The sequence below is a fragment of the Carassius gibelio genome, chromosome B23 (genome assembly GCF_023724105.1).
Source record: "Carassius gibelio isolate Cgi1373 ecotype wild population from Czech Republic chromosome B23, carGib1.2-hapl.c, whole genome shotgun sequence".
Taxonomy (NCBI): Eukaryota; Metazoa; Chordata; class Actinopteri; order Cypriniformes; family Cyprinidae; genus Carassius; species Carassius gibelio.
In genome coordinates this window covers 16,325,773-16,340,493 of record NC_068418.1, presented here as the reverse complement: position 1 = coordinate 16,340,493, position 14,721 = coordinate 16,325,773, and the positions used below count along the sequence as shown (strand labels likewise).

The following is a 14,721-nucleotide window of genomic DNA, read 5'->3' as shown; positions in this document are numbered from 1 at the left end:
GCAGAATGGAAATAGGTTTTGCCGTGTCTCCAGGAGAAATAGAAACTGAACCATTCATCAGGAAAGGTTTAAACAACTCCGTTCCAGGTGAAAAAGTCTCAGCCATTCCTACCTGTGGTTCAAGTACTAAATGTGCAACTCCTTTAGCTTTAGCAGCCACATTCTTTTGCTTCCACGCCTTGCAGTCTGCAATTAAATGACTGGGATCAAGACAGAAGAAGCACACGCGTTTTGAATCGGTGGGTCTAAACATACTTCCCCCAGGCACTCTCGCACGAGAATCAGACTTTGGGGAACGCACACCTGCAGAATTCCGCTCAGTATACGCTCTAATGTTTTGACTAGGACAGGGCGAGGCAAAAACAGTACGGTGAGTCAACACGTACTCATCAGCAAATACTGCAGCTTCAGACAAAGTAGAAACCTTCTGTTCATTTAGATGTAACACCAAATTTTCAGGGAGGCAACCCTTGAAGTCCTCCAATAATATTAATTCCTGTAGGCGTTCAAACGTTGTAGCATCCGACGCAATACACCACTTCTCTAACATTGCCTTTTTATCATGCGCGAATTCTACAAAGGTCTGTCTAGACGTCTTCGTATGACTTCTGAACTTCTGCCTGTACGCCTCTGGCACGAGTTCATACGCTCTAAGAACCGCTGTTTTGACTTCATCGTAATCAAGAGAGTCTTCAATGGGCAAAGCAGAGCAAACCTCTTGTGCTTTGCCCACGAAGCTACTCTGTAACATCACCGCCCACATATCTTTAGGCCAGCACAGTTTTCCAGCTACCCTCTCAAAAGCTGTAAAGTAGGCATCTACTTCCGTTTCCCTAAACTGGGGAACAAGCTTCATGTAACGAGTAGGATCAAACTGACTTAACCCATGGCCCCCCTGTGGCTCAACAACAGGCTGCGCACGTTCCTCCTGCTTCGTTAAACGAACAAGTTCTAGTTCACGTAACCCTAGCAAACGTGTCTCATGTTCTTGACGCTTAATTTGCAAGTCTAATTCTTTTAATTTTAGTGCCACCTCAGGATCAAACTCACGTGCAGGTGGTACAGATTCTTTAGGCAACCTACCAAGAGAAATCATCTCCGACAGGATTTCTTTTCTGACATCAGCTTTTAATGCCGAAGATGAAACTGATATTTTAAGACTCTCCGCAATTTGCAGTAACTCTTTTTTTTGAAAACGATCTAACTGCTCTACAGACGGAGAGCTAATAAAGGCTTCAACCTCACTCTCCATATTTCCTCCCCCACCAAAAATATTTTTGATATATGGTAAGATTAGATTCTTACTCACCGACTTTGAGGTTTTCCCTTTGTTTCCGTAATCGAAGAATTATGAATTTAAAGACGAGCCCCCATTATGTTACATGCCACATGCACGCACATCGAGAGCGACACCAAAGAAAAGGGGTGCCGCCCGGAGTTCAATCTCCTGCTTCCACAAACACGCCGGCACACAACCCAGAAGTCAAGAAAAGTGGTATTTATTTGTTTACATTGGGATGAGACTCGAGAAATAACTTAAGCTGAGAGGGCTTCAAAATGGCCAAAACAATAAACAAAAGGGAGTTTTCTAACTAAGTTTTAAGTCCTCTTCCCTGGAATTAAACAATAAATAAAATACAAATCCTTACCTCCCTTTCTGACCATTAAACAGGAGAAAATTATAAAGGAAATAAAAAGGCCAAAAAAACCTCTCTCACAGGTTATTTTAAACAAACAATGGTTAGTTTGACAATACAATTACCGGCCTAATACCACTACCAGTTCTAACTCCTCACCAGGAGTTTTACATGAACCGGGACACAGCACAGCTCTCTCGGGGTTAGCACAACACCGATCTTTTAAGCAGCAGTCTTCCACACACGATCTACACCAAGGAAGCAGGAGGGTGAGCTCGACAAACAGACAATCCTCACTGCTTATATCCACACGTTGACATGCTTCAGCTGCGCCCACTTAGCAGCTGCACCTGTTGCTCTAATGAGCAGGGAGCGAAAGAGAGAGAGAGAGACACACAAGAAAATACACACTGCTCACAGGTTAACACTTTTAACACCACAATTACGTTCTAACACGTAACAGTGTAGTTTACTTTCACAAACTCTGTTTTGTGTTTCTTTTTCTTTTTATTAAAAAAAAAAAAAAGTGACGTGACATTCAGCCAAGTATGGTGACCCATACTCAGAATTTGTGCTCTGCATTTAACCCATCCGAAGTGCACACACACAGAGCAGTGAACACACACACACACTGTGAACACACACCCGGAGCAGTGGGCAGCCATTTATGCTGCGGCGCCCGGGGAGCAGTTGGGGGTTCGATGCCTTGCTCAAGGGCCCCTAAGTCGTGGTATTGAAGGTGGAGATTAAGTTACAATTGCCTGTCAACTGAGTATTGTGTACTGATAATTTAGGAATGCTGTCTCAAATCTGGCTGTAGTATAACTCTGTTTAGTGTATTTGATTAATTGTTTTCTCCTGAGTCGGAAGTCTAGTTGTTCTAGTTCACTTTGGATGGGTTAAATGCAGAGCACAAATTCTGAGATGTCACTTCACTTTTCCCAATGATTATTTGATAAAATGTAAATTGTTACAATAAACATTACTATTCAAAACTTTGAGAATTCGTTTCTACTGTATATAAGTATCAGCAAAAAAAAAAAAACAAAAAAAAACTGACTTTCGCCAGCAGATGGCAGTCTTACCCTATTCAAATTGCTGTTTATTTTACCCTAGGCTAATCACGTATACATATTGCCTAAATTATAAATATGTTTATCATACTAATTTTTGCTGTTCCTGTGGAGATGACAGTGTAAACACATGACGAGATGACATTTCACATTTCAGTGAAGAAGGATGTCAAGTACTGAATATTTCTAATGCAAGACTCGTGAAGCACTATTATAGTTTGATGTGTCAAGTATCATCTAGTTAATGCTGTACAATGTAAATGTTGTTGGTTGTTATGTGCGAATCCATAATGGTCTGGTAACCTAGAGACCAGAATGTTCCTGGCCTGGGGACGCATGTTTACCCTGACAGTACTCAGGTTGCCTGGAAACTGCTTGGCAGGGATTGAATTTAGGATGCTCCATAGGGGACAACCGGCCTCTGAACATCATGTTTGCAGAGAATCATGCCAGCAGTAGAAAACGGTATCATAATTGTCTTGAAGAAACTAAGGAGATTACAGAAGAGATAAATAAAGACTTTCTATTTGTAATGCATCTTACTGCATTCAGAGGATAATTCTGAAACTAATCTGCTGTGTCTGACTCTGTAAGCCTTTCGGGGCTTCAAATACACTTCTTATAAACACTCTTTTGTGTCTCTCCTTGAAATCCTCATCAATAAAGAAGTCACAACCAATTAGGTCAAAGTAACCACGTTTGCAGTCCAGCTTGGCTGTGACAGCTTGAAAGCACATGATGATGATGTGCTGCATCCTTTTCTGCAGAATGACAAAACATTTGGTTAGGATGCAGATTATTGATCTGTTTAAGAGTTGACATTTGCCTGTCAAAAAAAAAGAAAATTGGTATGTTTCAAGCTCCAAAATAAAATGCTGCCCTTCATTTAGCACATTTTTATTTTCCTGTTCAATTTCATCCTTCTCAATATATTTGATGAGCTTTGCTTTTAATATTTCATATACGCCCAAAACCATTGTTACCATGACAACAGTACAGCTGCATCCTTTCAAGCAATGTGAATAAATCTACATGCAGTTATTACTTTAAAAGATACATGTAGACATCCCTACTAAGTCAGATTTACAGAGATTATCAGTTAATTACTATTGATTTTAACTTATCATATAAACCTATACAAATTATTTACATAATTAAAATAGTTCTCAAACTCACTGCAAAAGGACCTAGAGCCTAATCTTTAGTCAGACTCTTCGGTAGCATGCGTCTCATTAATGTATGTATTGAAGCGATCCATGGACCAAACGGTCTCCTCTTTTAGTAGGCCGTGGACAGGATTTTTCTTCAGCTTGTACTGAAACAAGAAATTGTAATATCTTACAGCCTGAAAAAAGAAATATATAAAAGCTATATATATATATATATATATATATATATGTATATATATATTAACTTACTTGATTGGTCAGGTGGGCTGTAATATTGTCTGAGTTTGGGTCATAAAGGTTACATGTCAATTGAATGTAACCATGACAAAAAACACAATGTATGGCAAGGTGCAAGCGATTAGACAATATGAAGCAAATAAAATTGCTGGCCTTTTAGAAGCAAATATTTTTTATGTACCTTAAAGAGTGAGAAGAGCACAGAAAAAAAAAAAATCTTTAGTACTGATTATATATACAGTATATATATGTAGCCTATTTAAATTAATTTAACATGAATGTTTATCAGGAATTTTAATAAAAAAATTATATGTTAAATATTATTATTTAGTAATATATTAATTTTATATTTAATAAATATTATCATTATATAAAAATTTGCTAATATTTTTTTATTATTAATTAGTATTAATTTAACTAGTATTTAGTTTTTTTTTTTTTACTAATTGTCGTGTTAATTTTGTGTACTCTTTGATACTGTCGATTTCTGTGAATTGCTTGCCAAGCTGTTCTAACATCCTCAAAATTAAAAGGAAAATCTTTGTAGTTTTGCAGAAACTCGCTCATGATCTGATCACTGCAGAGCCGGAGATGCCTGTTGGCTTGCTCTGTGGCATAGCTACTGTATTTTGTAATGCTGACTGATTTCTGATTGAAAAGTTTATAATAATAGACATCTTTTTGATTAATTGGACATGGATTCGACAGGATTATAGGACACTGTAAGCATGATTCACAGCATGATTACATATAATTGGAGTATGTGACCTTTTGAAATTGTCAGCTTTACTCACTGCTGAACAGTCCGAGCTTGTGGCAAATTGAAAGGTGACTTCCTGTTGGACTGCTGCTCTTTTGTGTTCTGCAGTCGTTCTCTGTATGCAGTTGTGTCTTCTGGTGTCTGCAGAAGAAAAATAACATGGCCTTGGTTAAGATCTGCGGGCTTGCGGATCCACATGCTGGATTTACCATTGCATATTCCTGAAGGCCACATCAATTTTGCATTCATTAGATGCAGTACTGTGTTTATTTCCAAAGTTAGGAATCTATTTATACTTTATATATATATATATATTATACTTTAAAATCTAAATTAAAATCTAACCAAAACTGCAGTGTGTCAACAATTATAAAACATTACAAATCATAATGTTAAAAAAATGATCAACATCCCACCACAAGAACAAAAGTTTGTTTTGGAGGCCCCATTGCTTCCCCCAATGTAGAAGAAGGGTCCAGAGCCCTTTGCATCTTAAGGCCACTTGTCTCTGTGCCTCTCAACAAGTGAGACACTTACTGATCATGTACACACAAGAAATAAAAAGTAAACTTCACTTTCTTAATACATACAAATAATTATATATTGAGACAAAATTGGTTGAAAAATTGGTAATGATCCTTACAAAAATGATGAATGTCGTTACTTGAGTTGGCTAGGGCAGACTGAAGTTGTAGTTGTGGGAGACACCTGATCTGAGAAGGTGTTTAATTACTCTCACCTCCTCTTCCTGATCCATGAGTGCACGCCCGACTACACTTAACTCTTACAGAATTAAAATCATTCTACAATTACTGTGGCATTTTAGCTTTAAAACATATCGATACTACCAATACTACAATATATTCAAATAGATTTTATATCAGTTATTAAACAGAAGTATCAATTTTTTTCTTAAACAAGATATTCTACAAACGTAACAACAAAACAATAATAATATTTACCAACATAATAATAATAATAATAATAATAATTGAATAAAAAAATTGTAATCAATTCAATTCAATTGAAATTCAGATCATTCAAATACTCACTAATAAGCCTATCCCCTAATAAATGGACACCTTTTTTCATTGCTGTGCCTTTCTCATTTTCTCATCCCTATACACTTTTATACTACAGTACAGAGTCCATGATTGTCTCCCCATCCACAACACAGGCACTCTTACACACCTGGCAGGGCTCCCCCTGTATGTTTTACTCTGTGAGTGACCCGCCTCCTCCTCTGTGTCTCCTTGATCTTCTCCTTCTCCATTTCAGCTTCATTCACATGTTGTAGCACCATAACCTTGACCCCAGCATTCAGCAGACTGGCCTTCTCCTCTTCGTCTGATTGGCCCGGGTCGTACATCGTCTGCTGTGAGTCTCCACGGACATGCGGTGTGTCCTGTCTCTGTCCAGCACCTGGCTCTTCTCCGTGCTGACGGGGCTCAACCCTGCTCTCACATGACATCACAGTCACTCCCCACCAAACAGCCCAGATATACAGAAAAAAAAAAAAAAACAGATTTTCCAGCAGCAGTGCCCGACTGACCACTGTAAAGCCAGTGATCCAGAAAAAAAGCAACATCAGGTATGCATGGCTACATTACAGCTTGGTTTTTATTGTGGTGCCTACAATAAAACAGGGGAGTTGCTTGAGAAAATAACCTTGAAACTGCAGTATCAAAACAATTATCTGAGCTCTAGCACACATTTTAAACAAATAATACATTGGATTTATGGTAAATGATTACAATTTAAAATGCATGATTAAAGACAAAATAGTACACTGTACACATTACTTTGAGGTCTGGGGTGGGGTTAAGAATTGTGCTATAATAACCCCTACAAACACAACTCATTATATACACTAACAGTTTAAACAAGACAGACATAGATGTTTGTGAAAGATGTCTTCTCTGTTTTAGAGAGATGAACATTGTTAAATTATACCATATTTATTACATCAAAAATAAATGTATAATTTACTATAGGTAAGGTTGGATAATTTTACATTCTGATTATTATTCATGTAATAATAAATATTACTGTTAGCCTATGGCATTCATTAATAACCATTGTCCAGTTTGTCCAGTGCTTTTATTAAGTTTTTTTTTTTGCATGATTTTGTGAAAATGGAACTGCTATTCTGAATTAAATCGCATAGGCTTCTTCATGTCTAGTTTTTGTTATTGTTCTACAGATCTGTGTACTAGTGTCAGACGCTACTTTTTTGATAAGAGTTGATGATACAAAACGTGTAAATGTTTCTTTTTCCATTTTCCTTACCGCAAGTGTTGTCCTGTCCGGCTTTTTTGATTACTTTTGATAGTCAGTTTAAGTGCCTGATATTGCTATGTTACGTAAAAAATGTAAAAATAAAAATCAAAAACGAAAATTTTTTTTTTAAAAAAATAAACCAACATTAGTTATAATCTTTTGGAAATAAGATAAGATAAAGATATCGCTAGCCCTAAATTGCAATACATACAGTAAATATGCAATATATAATATGAATTGCTTTATTAACTTTCTTATGTATCAAATTAAGTAGGCCTAACTTAGCAAAGGGGAAGTCATGGCCTAATGCACTGAAAAAAATTATTATGGCCCCAATTAAATTAAGCATAATTAAATTTTGCTAGTTTAATCCATTTAAATTTAGTTTTTGATTTTAATTAATAATTATTAGTTGGTTTTAAACAAATTATGATTATGATGGTATGATTCATTGAATTTACTTAAAAAAATTATGGTAAGTGGTTGCAATCAATTTATTTTAGCTATATTTAATTAATTTTTTTAAGTAAATTAAATGAATCATTTTTTTCAGTGTATTTCCCATCATGCACTGGGGCATGAATAATTGAAAATGTTAAACTTTTCACAGTTTTCGAGTTGTATTTACACAGTTTTATGGTTACTTTTGATGTTACTTTTAGTGACATTCATTTTTGTGACGCCTGAAGTTCATTTTCTACTCAAAATGACCCATTTATACTCAAACACTATTCACTGATTGTTACCGTCATTGTGTGTGGTGTACCATGTATTGAGGTCTCTGAGAAATGGTGAAAATTGAGTTACATTACAGACACTCTTGTTTGGGAGAGCAAAAATCTCTTGGAAAAGAAAAATAAAGTTAGAGTTGAAAATATTGGATTTGCTTTATTTGTCTGGATATTATTGAAAGATACAATAGATAAAAAAAATAATGGATTAAAATTAATTTTAATATGTAGAAATTAAATGATTAAATTGATTTGGTTGCACAATTAATTCGAGAAAATTCTACTCAAAATAGTTTAGCTAAAATTATGAATATAATTAATCTGAAACTACTGAAAGAGATTAATAAACTGAATGTATAAAATGTAAGTACAACCAATTTATAAAATATAAGTAAACTCAACTTATAAAATATAAGTTCACTCAACTTAAAAAATATATCTGGATTTAGATAAATTTATTTCCTGCAACCCCTTGACGTAATAAAATTAAGTAAATTCAACATAACATTTTTTTCAGTGTGGTTAGAGAGTCAGACTCGCAATTGAAGGGCTGTGAGTTCGAGTCTCGGGCTGGCAGGAATTGTGGGTGGGGGGAGTGCATGTACAGTGCTCTCTCCACCCTCAATACCATGACTTAGGTGTCCTTGAACAAGGCACCGAACCCCCAACTGCTCCCCGGGCGCCGCAGCATAAATGTGCTGCCCACTGCTCCGGATGTGTGTTCACTCCTGTGTGTGTACACTTTGGATGGGTTAAATGCAGAGCACGAATTCTGAGTATGGGTCACCATACTTGGCTGAATGTCACGTCACTCACTCACTCAAAGGTAAGTCCAAAGATGTTAATAATAGCTGGATCTGGCAACCTGGCGGAGGCCCCACCAGCGTCTCGCAGCGATCAGTTTATACCACGGACTCCTAACATTCTTGCAAAAAACTGTCTAAAGTGAATTAAACATGCAAACACTCATATGAGGAGTTTTAAACAGCATAGACTAGATGAACTAGTCATTCAGAGAGAATTTACGGAGGACCGTAACTATTCAAAACCAGGAAGAATGAGATTAGCTAAACAGCAACTATCAATTTAGGAAATACAAATTGTATTAAACTTACACTGATTTTGGAGGTCACAAAAAATTTGTTTATTTGTCCGTTTCTCTTTTTAAAAGTTCCTGTCTCCTCTGGGAACAACTAAACCAGCCGTATTTGTACGATATGGCAGTCTATCATTGGTTACAGTTTATTCAGTCCATGTAGCTAGACTTTTGGAGCATGCTAATTCAATGCTCACCAAACTAGCCAGGCCAATGTAAACAACTGCTTGTTACCTAGGAAACAGGTGTCTTAGCAGCTAAAGGCTAGAATCTCAGAACAAAAGAATCACTCCAAGAAATGATTCCCAGCGTTTCCAACCTAACACCATTCATTATTAATTGTCCTGCAGATCACTGTTTTGGCATTACAGTAATGTGAGAATGTAATGAATTGGGCACATGGATGCCGTTTGTTTTATCTCTCTTAAGCTATTGTGTTTAATTAGTTGTAAAAACATATTAGCCATGGGGAAATTCGATTTATTGCGGGTTAAAACAAAACACACTCAATCCTTACTGGTTCTTCTTTTCTTATTTTGTTCTGTATCATCAAATATCTTAATTTCAACATGCATGGGTGTCCTATAAAAAATTCATAGGCAGTGAAATTCATTTCTTGGCTTGTATAAAGGCTTATTCATCTCTTCATGTTTTTTTTTTCTTCAGGGTTGTGTTGTCATGAGCAAAGCACAAAGGTAAACCATCAAACAAAGAACAAACCTTCAATAAATATCAAACCCAAACACACCTGTCTCTATGCAATTACTCTTAGAAAGACGCTAAACATGCAGATCTTCATTTACATTCTAATCAAGTGTTTGCTTTTTAACTTTTCTCTAATTTAATACAGTTTTAGCTTTAAAAACATATTATTGGCATCAGTTTTGGGAAGGGAAATGTATTAGATTACAGATTACTATTACTACTACAATTAATATTTAAAATGTAAAAAGTAAAGTAATTATTACACATACTTATTAAATTAAATTTAAATGACTACATCTGATAACTTTTCTAAATTTCTAATGAATGTTTTCAACTGTTAATCATTTTGAAAGATTTAAAGCAGGCAGGTTTAACCTTACAGTACTCAACACTCTTTGCTGTCAGACTTTCAGAACCCTTCTTTGCTTGAATTAGGATTGTATTAATTTAATTTAATTTTAAAGCACAGTCACCACAAAATCAGACTTTAACACCTCTTTTTACTTTGAGATGATTCTAAGGTTAAATACAGATTTAAATCATAACATATATTAATACTGTAGCTATGATACTGTTTTTGAAATCTTTGCATATCTGTGACAGGAAACACTGGCATCTAACAAAGAAAATAGTTCATCTTAAAACATAAAGCATATGAAATAGGAAACAAGTTAAGCATGTGTCCTAAACTCCTGAATCAATGGCGTCTCATATTTTAAAGCAATGACATTTGGGAAAGAAATCAATCACATCTATATGTGTGTGAAAATATTCAGATGTAAACTCCTTTGTAATTATTAACATTTTCTTAAGTAATAATGTGTAATGATTATATATAGTTTTAAAATTCTAAAAACTTTTTATTTCCAGGTTAAAATTTGAGTTTGCAGCAGGGACAGAGATGTTAACCTTATTGTGCATACTTAGATCCTGCGAATGCAGATAAAGATTTATTAATGTTTTATATTTAGACGTGCTAAGCATACTGCACATTTCAGGGTGCCTCCCAGAAAGTGCGAAAATGACTGTTCTTTAAAACAACCAACTTTGGCAGACACACCCAGACACCAGTGGCAGTTAACTGTAATCCCACTCCTGACACTCATTTGACGTTTCACGGCTTCCAATAGTTTCTGCTAGGTCTTGCTCAATTGATCCAGTGTGATCAAGAACTCCTGGAGGGAAGAACTGACTACACTCAGTTCAAGAAATATATAGTTATACTTATTAGCAGAATACGTTCTCATTATGAGGGTCAGTGAATAAAAAATTATATTTCCTAATTCTTTATAAACGCATACAAACTATTTCATTGTATAAAGTAAAGAAATAGACATTACATTTTGTATCCCGTAAATATGTTTTCAACTGTCTTTTACTTCAGGCAACAAGCTCTTAATGCAGTAGCTTCATGTAGTTATGTTAGTACATTGCTGGTTTCAGCCACACCTTGCCAGTAGGCTGCAATCTGATAGACGCTGTGTACAGAGTGCTGTGTAGGGGGACAAAGAAAACAGGTTTGTTTTACAGCCATGTAACTCCCCTGGCTCACCATCTGCTTATGAGTATGTACATGTGCGTGTGTGTGTGTGTGTGTGAGAGAGAGAGAGAGAGAGAGAGAGAGAGAGAGAGACTGTATATTTGTTTTTGGAGGACTGACCTATTCCTCATCATTGCCACCAACCAGGAAGTACTGAATCGTTTACATACAGTAAACCATTGTGCACTTTTTTTAAAATCCTTCTAAAACTCACCGTTATTTTGAGACATGAGGAGTGGAAAAGAGAAGAGTGTGGAGGACTGGACAGGAGAAACAATGCATTGTTATGCCCTTAACAGTTGGTGAAAGAGTGATGTCATCGTGTTATGCCAACAATGACTTGTTTCTCAGTCATCAGAACTTGATCAACCGGCGTATTAGTGAAGTAAATGAGGGGTGACGTGGTTATTTTGTACAAGGAGGAGCATTAATGAGATAAGGAATACGAGGCACTTATAAATTCAGTTACAGATACAAAAAAAGTATCACTAAGGATTATCTTAATTTGTTTGCAATTGCTAAGAATGTCCTCAATAATCAAGAAACTGTGGTTAGGAGTTGTGATTAAAACCCTTTGCAAACTAAAAGGGGAGTTCCCTATCAGTATGACTACTTCTTATCCAGCCTAAAGCTATGTCACAGCCGTTTAAACACGTGTTCATCTTGACAGCCTGTTCTACTTCATAAGCAATCCTAGGTTAACCTCACCCTCTGTTGGTTGGAATCTAGTTTGACTACATCTGAGCAAGCACAGACCAGTGCTGGAATTCTCCACCGTGTTTCCGGCAATGTGGAATTCTCTTGTGATGTCACGCGATGGAAAGCTCTTCTGCTGCCTTCACTTCAACTTATTCAACTCATTTTAATGCTCAAAAACATTAAGTCGATTTTATAATTGACCTAATTTTTTTTATCTGATGTTCTGATGTAATGTATCATAGAAGTAATGGTTCTGAAGGGGTAACTTAAACTATGATCATTGGAAAACACCTGGCACACGAACTAAATTAATATCTTATTCCGCACAAATACATTTGATTCACCAAAAATGGCAGTAATATATAACATATATTGAACTGCAAAAATAACTGCAAAAAAAAACTGTTTTCAACATACCAAAATTTAAATTAGATAAACATTTCTCATATTATAACAGTTTATTCACTATAGTTTAGAAAATATTGATAAAATATGAGAAGAACTTGATAATGTCAGATAACTTTGATAGAAAGATATGTAATGGATTACAATCAACCAAAAATTATCCAGAAAACTGTTTGTATGACATTATTCATTATTTATTATTTTTATTATTTATTATTATTTATTATTTTATCAATACTTTGTTGGGCCAGCCGTAGCAATGCTTACAATGGTGTTCAGTCTGCGGTGTAAAAAGGTCACATTAGCAATTAAAGAAATAAACTTAAGCAAAACATGGTCAGGTCAAAGTGTATGAATAATATTTGCTCCCAAATTTTTATCAATTTTACTGTTAGTCCACTGTATGAAGAATTTTTGGGTACAATATTTCACAGTTTATTTTATTTTGCTATGCTTGCTTAAATGACTGAATAATTTTTGTTTTGAGAGTAGATAATAAAAAACGTCTCTAATGCATCAGATCAGCTTATTAGTATAATTTCTGAAGGATCATGTGACACTAAACCTGAAATAATGGCTCCTGTATAGAATAAATAACATTTTAAGATAAATACACAAAAACAAAACAGTTTTAACTTGTAACACTATTTCACAGGATTACCGTTTTAACTGTATTTTTGATCAAATAAATGCAATCTTTGTGGTATAAGAGACTTCGTTACCTAAACATTAGAAATGTACATTCAGAAAATGAATAAAAGATCCTTTGTAATCCTAAACATGGTTACTTATAGTTTCTTTAAATCTACTCCAACCATTGACAAAAGAGATTTAAAGGTCCTTCTATGCTATAGTTTAAAGTAGGGTGCCAAATGCTGCATTATAGCTGCAGACAAAACCCTCTGTGACAGACTTAATATTTCAGAGATAACAGAAACGTCAAATAAAGGGCCATTGTGTAGGTTTTGTATCAGAACTTTATTGAGCCATTGTGCCATTTTACATTTCAACTTCAAATGAATCATTCATATGACCATTCACAGCAGTTTGCGTTTGAGTACATAAAGGTAGAAAGCTCTTTTATGTATCATTGTCCTGCTGTCCTTGCACCTCACTATGACAGGGGCCTCACTGGCAGTGTGCTTTCCACAGCAACACAATGAGGTCCTGGCAGAACAGGGCAAATTGAGGTAGTTAAAAAGGAGCTCTGTTCACATGTAACTGGATCTTGCTTTGCTCTGAGGCCAGGCATTCCGGTCGACCCACCGAGGAGTCACATGAACACAATGACCAGGCCAGATTTACTGACAGCCATTAACATACACCTTACCTGACCGCTGAAAACATGCCTGACTGACCCGATACAATCGAAAGAAATGTCTCAGACACACTCAGTTAAAGTCTGCACCTTTCAAGCGCCACAATTTATGTTATGTTCACTTTCGTTGCTCCAATCCGCATATTTGCAAATCAGCAGTTAGTTGGAGAGAAACTATTCAAAACATACTGCTACAAAGTGAACCCTGTGGGGTTTTTTTCCATGTGAAATTTAGTTACCATGGTAACAATGGAGGATCGTAGTGTTGGGTAATCAGCATGTGACAAAAATCCTTTTATCGTGCCCATTTCTGATCTAGCTTTTTACTTGGGACCCGAATAGACTCTGTGTATTAATGTGCATATTGTAGAGGCCTCATTTTTCAGTACATATCAGAAGAATGGTAGCACTTTATTTTACAGTCCTGTTCCTCATGTACATACTATGTACTTATTATAGTAATTACAATAACTATGTAATAACTAGGTACTAACCCTGAACCTACCCCTAAACCTAACTCAGCCCATGTAGTTACCTTGTATTACCAGAACTTTCTTAGATAAATTCACTGTAAGTACACTATAAGTACATGTTAGTACACGTACTGTAAAATAAAGTGCAACCAGAAGAATTATGATGTAATTCCTTGAAACAAAATACAGTGTGCAAAAACATAAAATATACATACAAGTGCATGTCCCAGATGTCTTTCTTGCCAAGGCCAAATTACTTTTCTTGCGGGTTTTTTGCAGAAACTTTGACTCATAACACATGGAAGAGAATTGCAAAATATCAATCTTCCAGTGCAGGATTCACAGTTTCTCTATACATATAAAAATACGACCCAATAACAACATAAGTGAACACTGTTGGGAGTTATAGCCGACGTTTGCATCCTAATGACACCTTTCTTGATAAAAGTTAGCATGACAGGAGCTTGATTTGAATATGTTGATAGGAAAATGACATTTTCTATATCCTTCTATCAAACACACTGAAGTTCTTCTTTCATTCGGTTGGTTGAGAGGACATTAGCATGTAACGGACGGCATTACCAGACAGTATTAGACA

At 35.7% G+C, this 14,721-nt stretch overlaps 1 protein-coding gene across 1 annotated transcript; it reads right to left on the bottom strand.

The window, feature by feature from the left end:
* Nucleotides 1-3,195: 3,195 nt before the first annotated feature.
* Nucleotides 3,196-6,383, bottom strand: ttll10 (tubulin tyrosine ligase-like family, member 10). Its single transcript, XM_052593938.1, has 4 exons — nucleotides 6,068-6,383; nucleotides 4,911-5,017; nucleotides 3,887-4,025; nucleotides 3,196-3,471 (listed from the first exon to the last, which is right to left on the bottom strand). The coding sequence occupies exons 1-3, from the start codon at nucleotides 6,345-6,347 to the stop codon at nucleotides 3,912-3,914; spliced, it is 501 nt and encodes a 166-aa protein (XP_052449898.1). The 5' UTR covers nucleotides 6,348-6,383; the 3' UTR covers nucleotides 3,196-3,471; nucleotides 3,887-3,911.
* Between the last annotated feature and the right edge of the window lie 8,338 nt (nucleotides 6,384-14,721).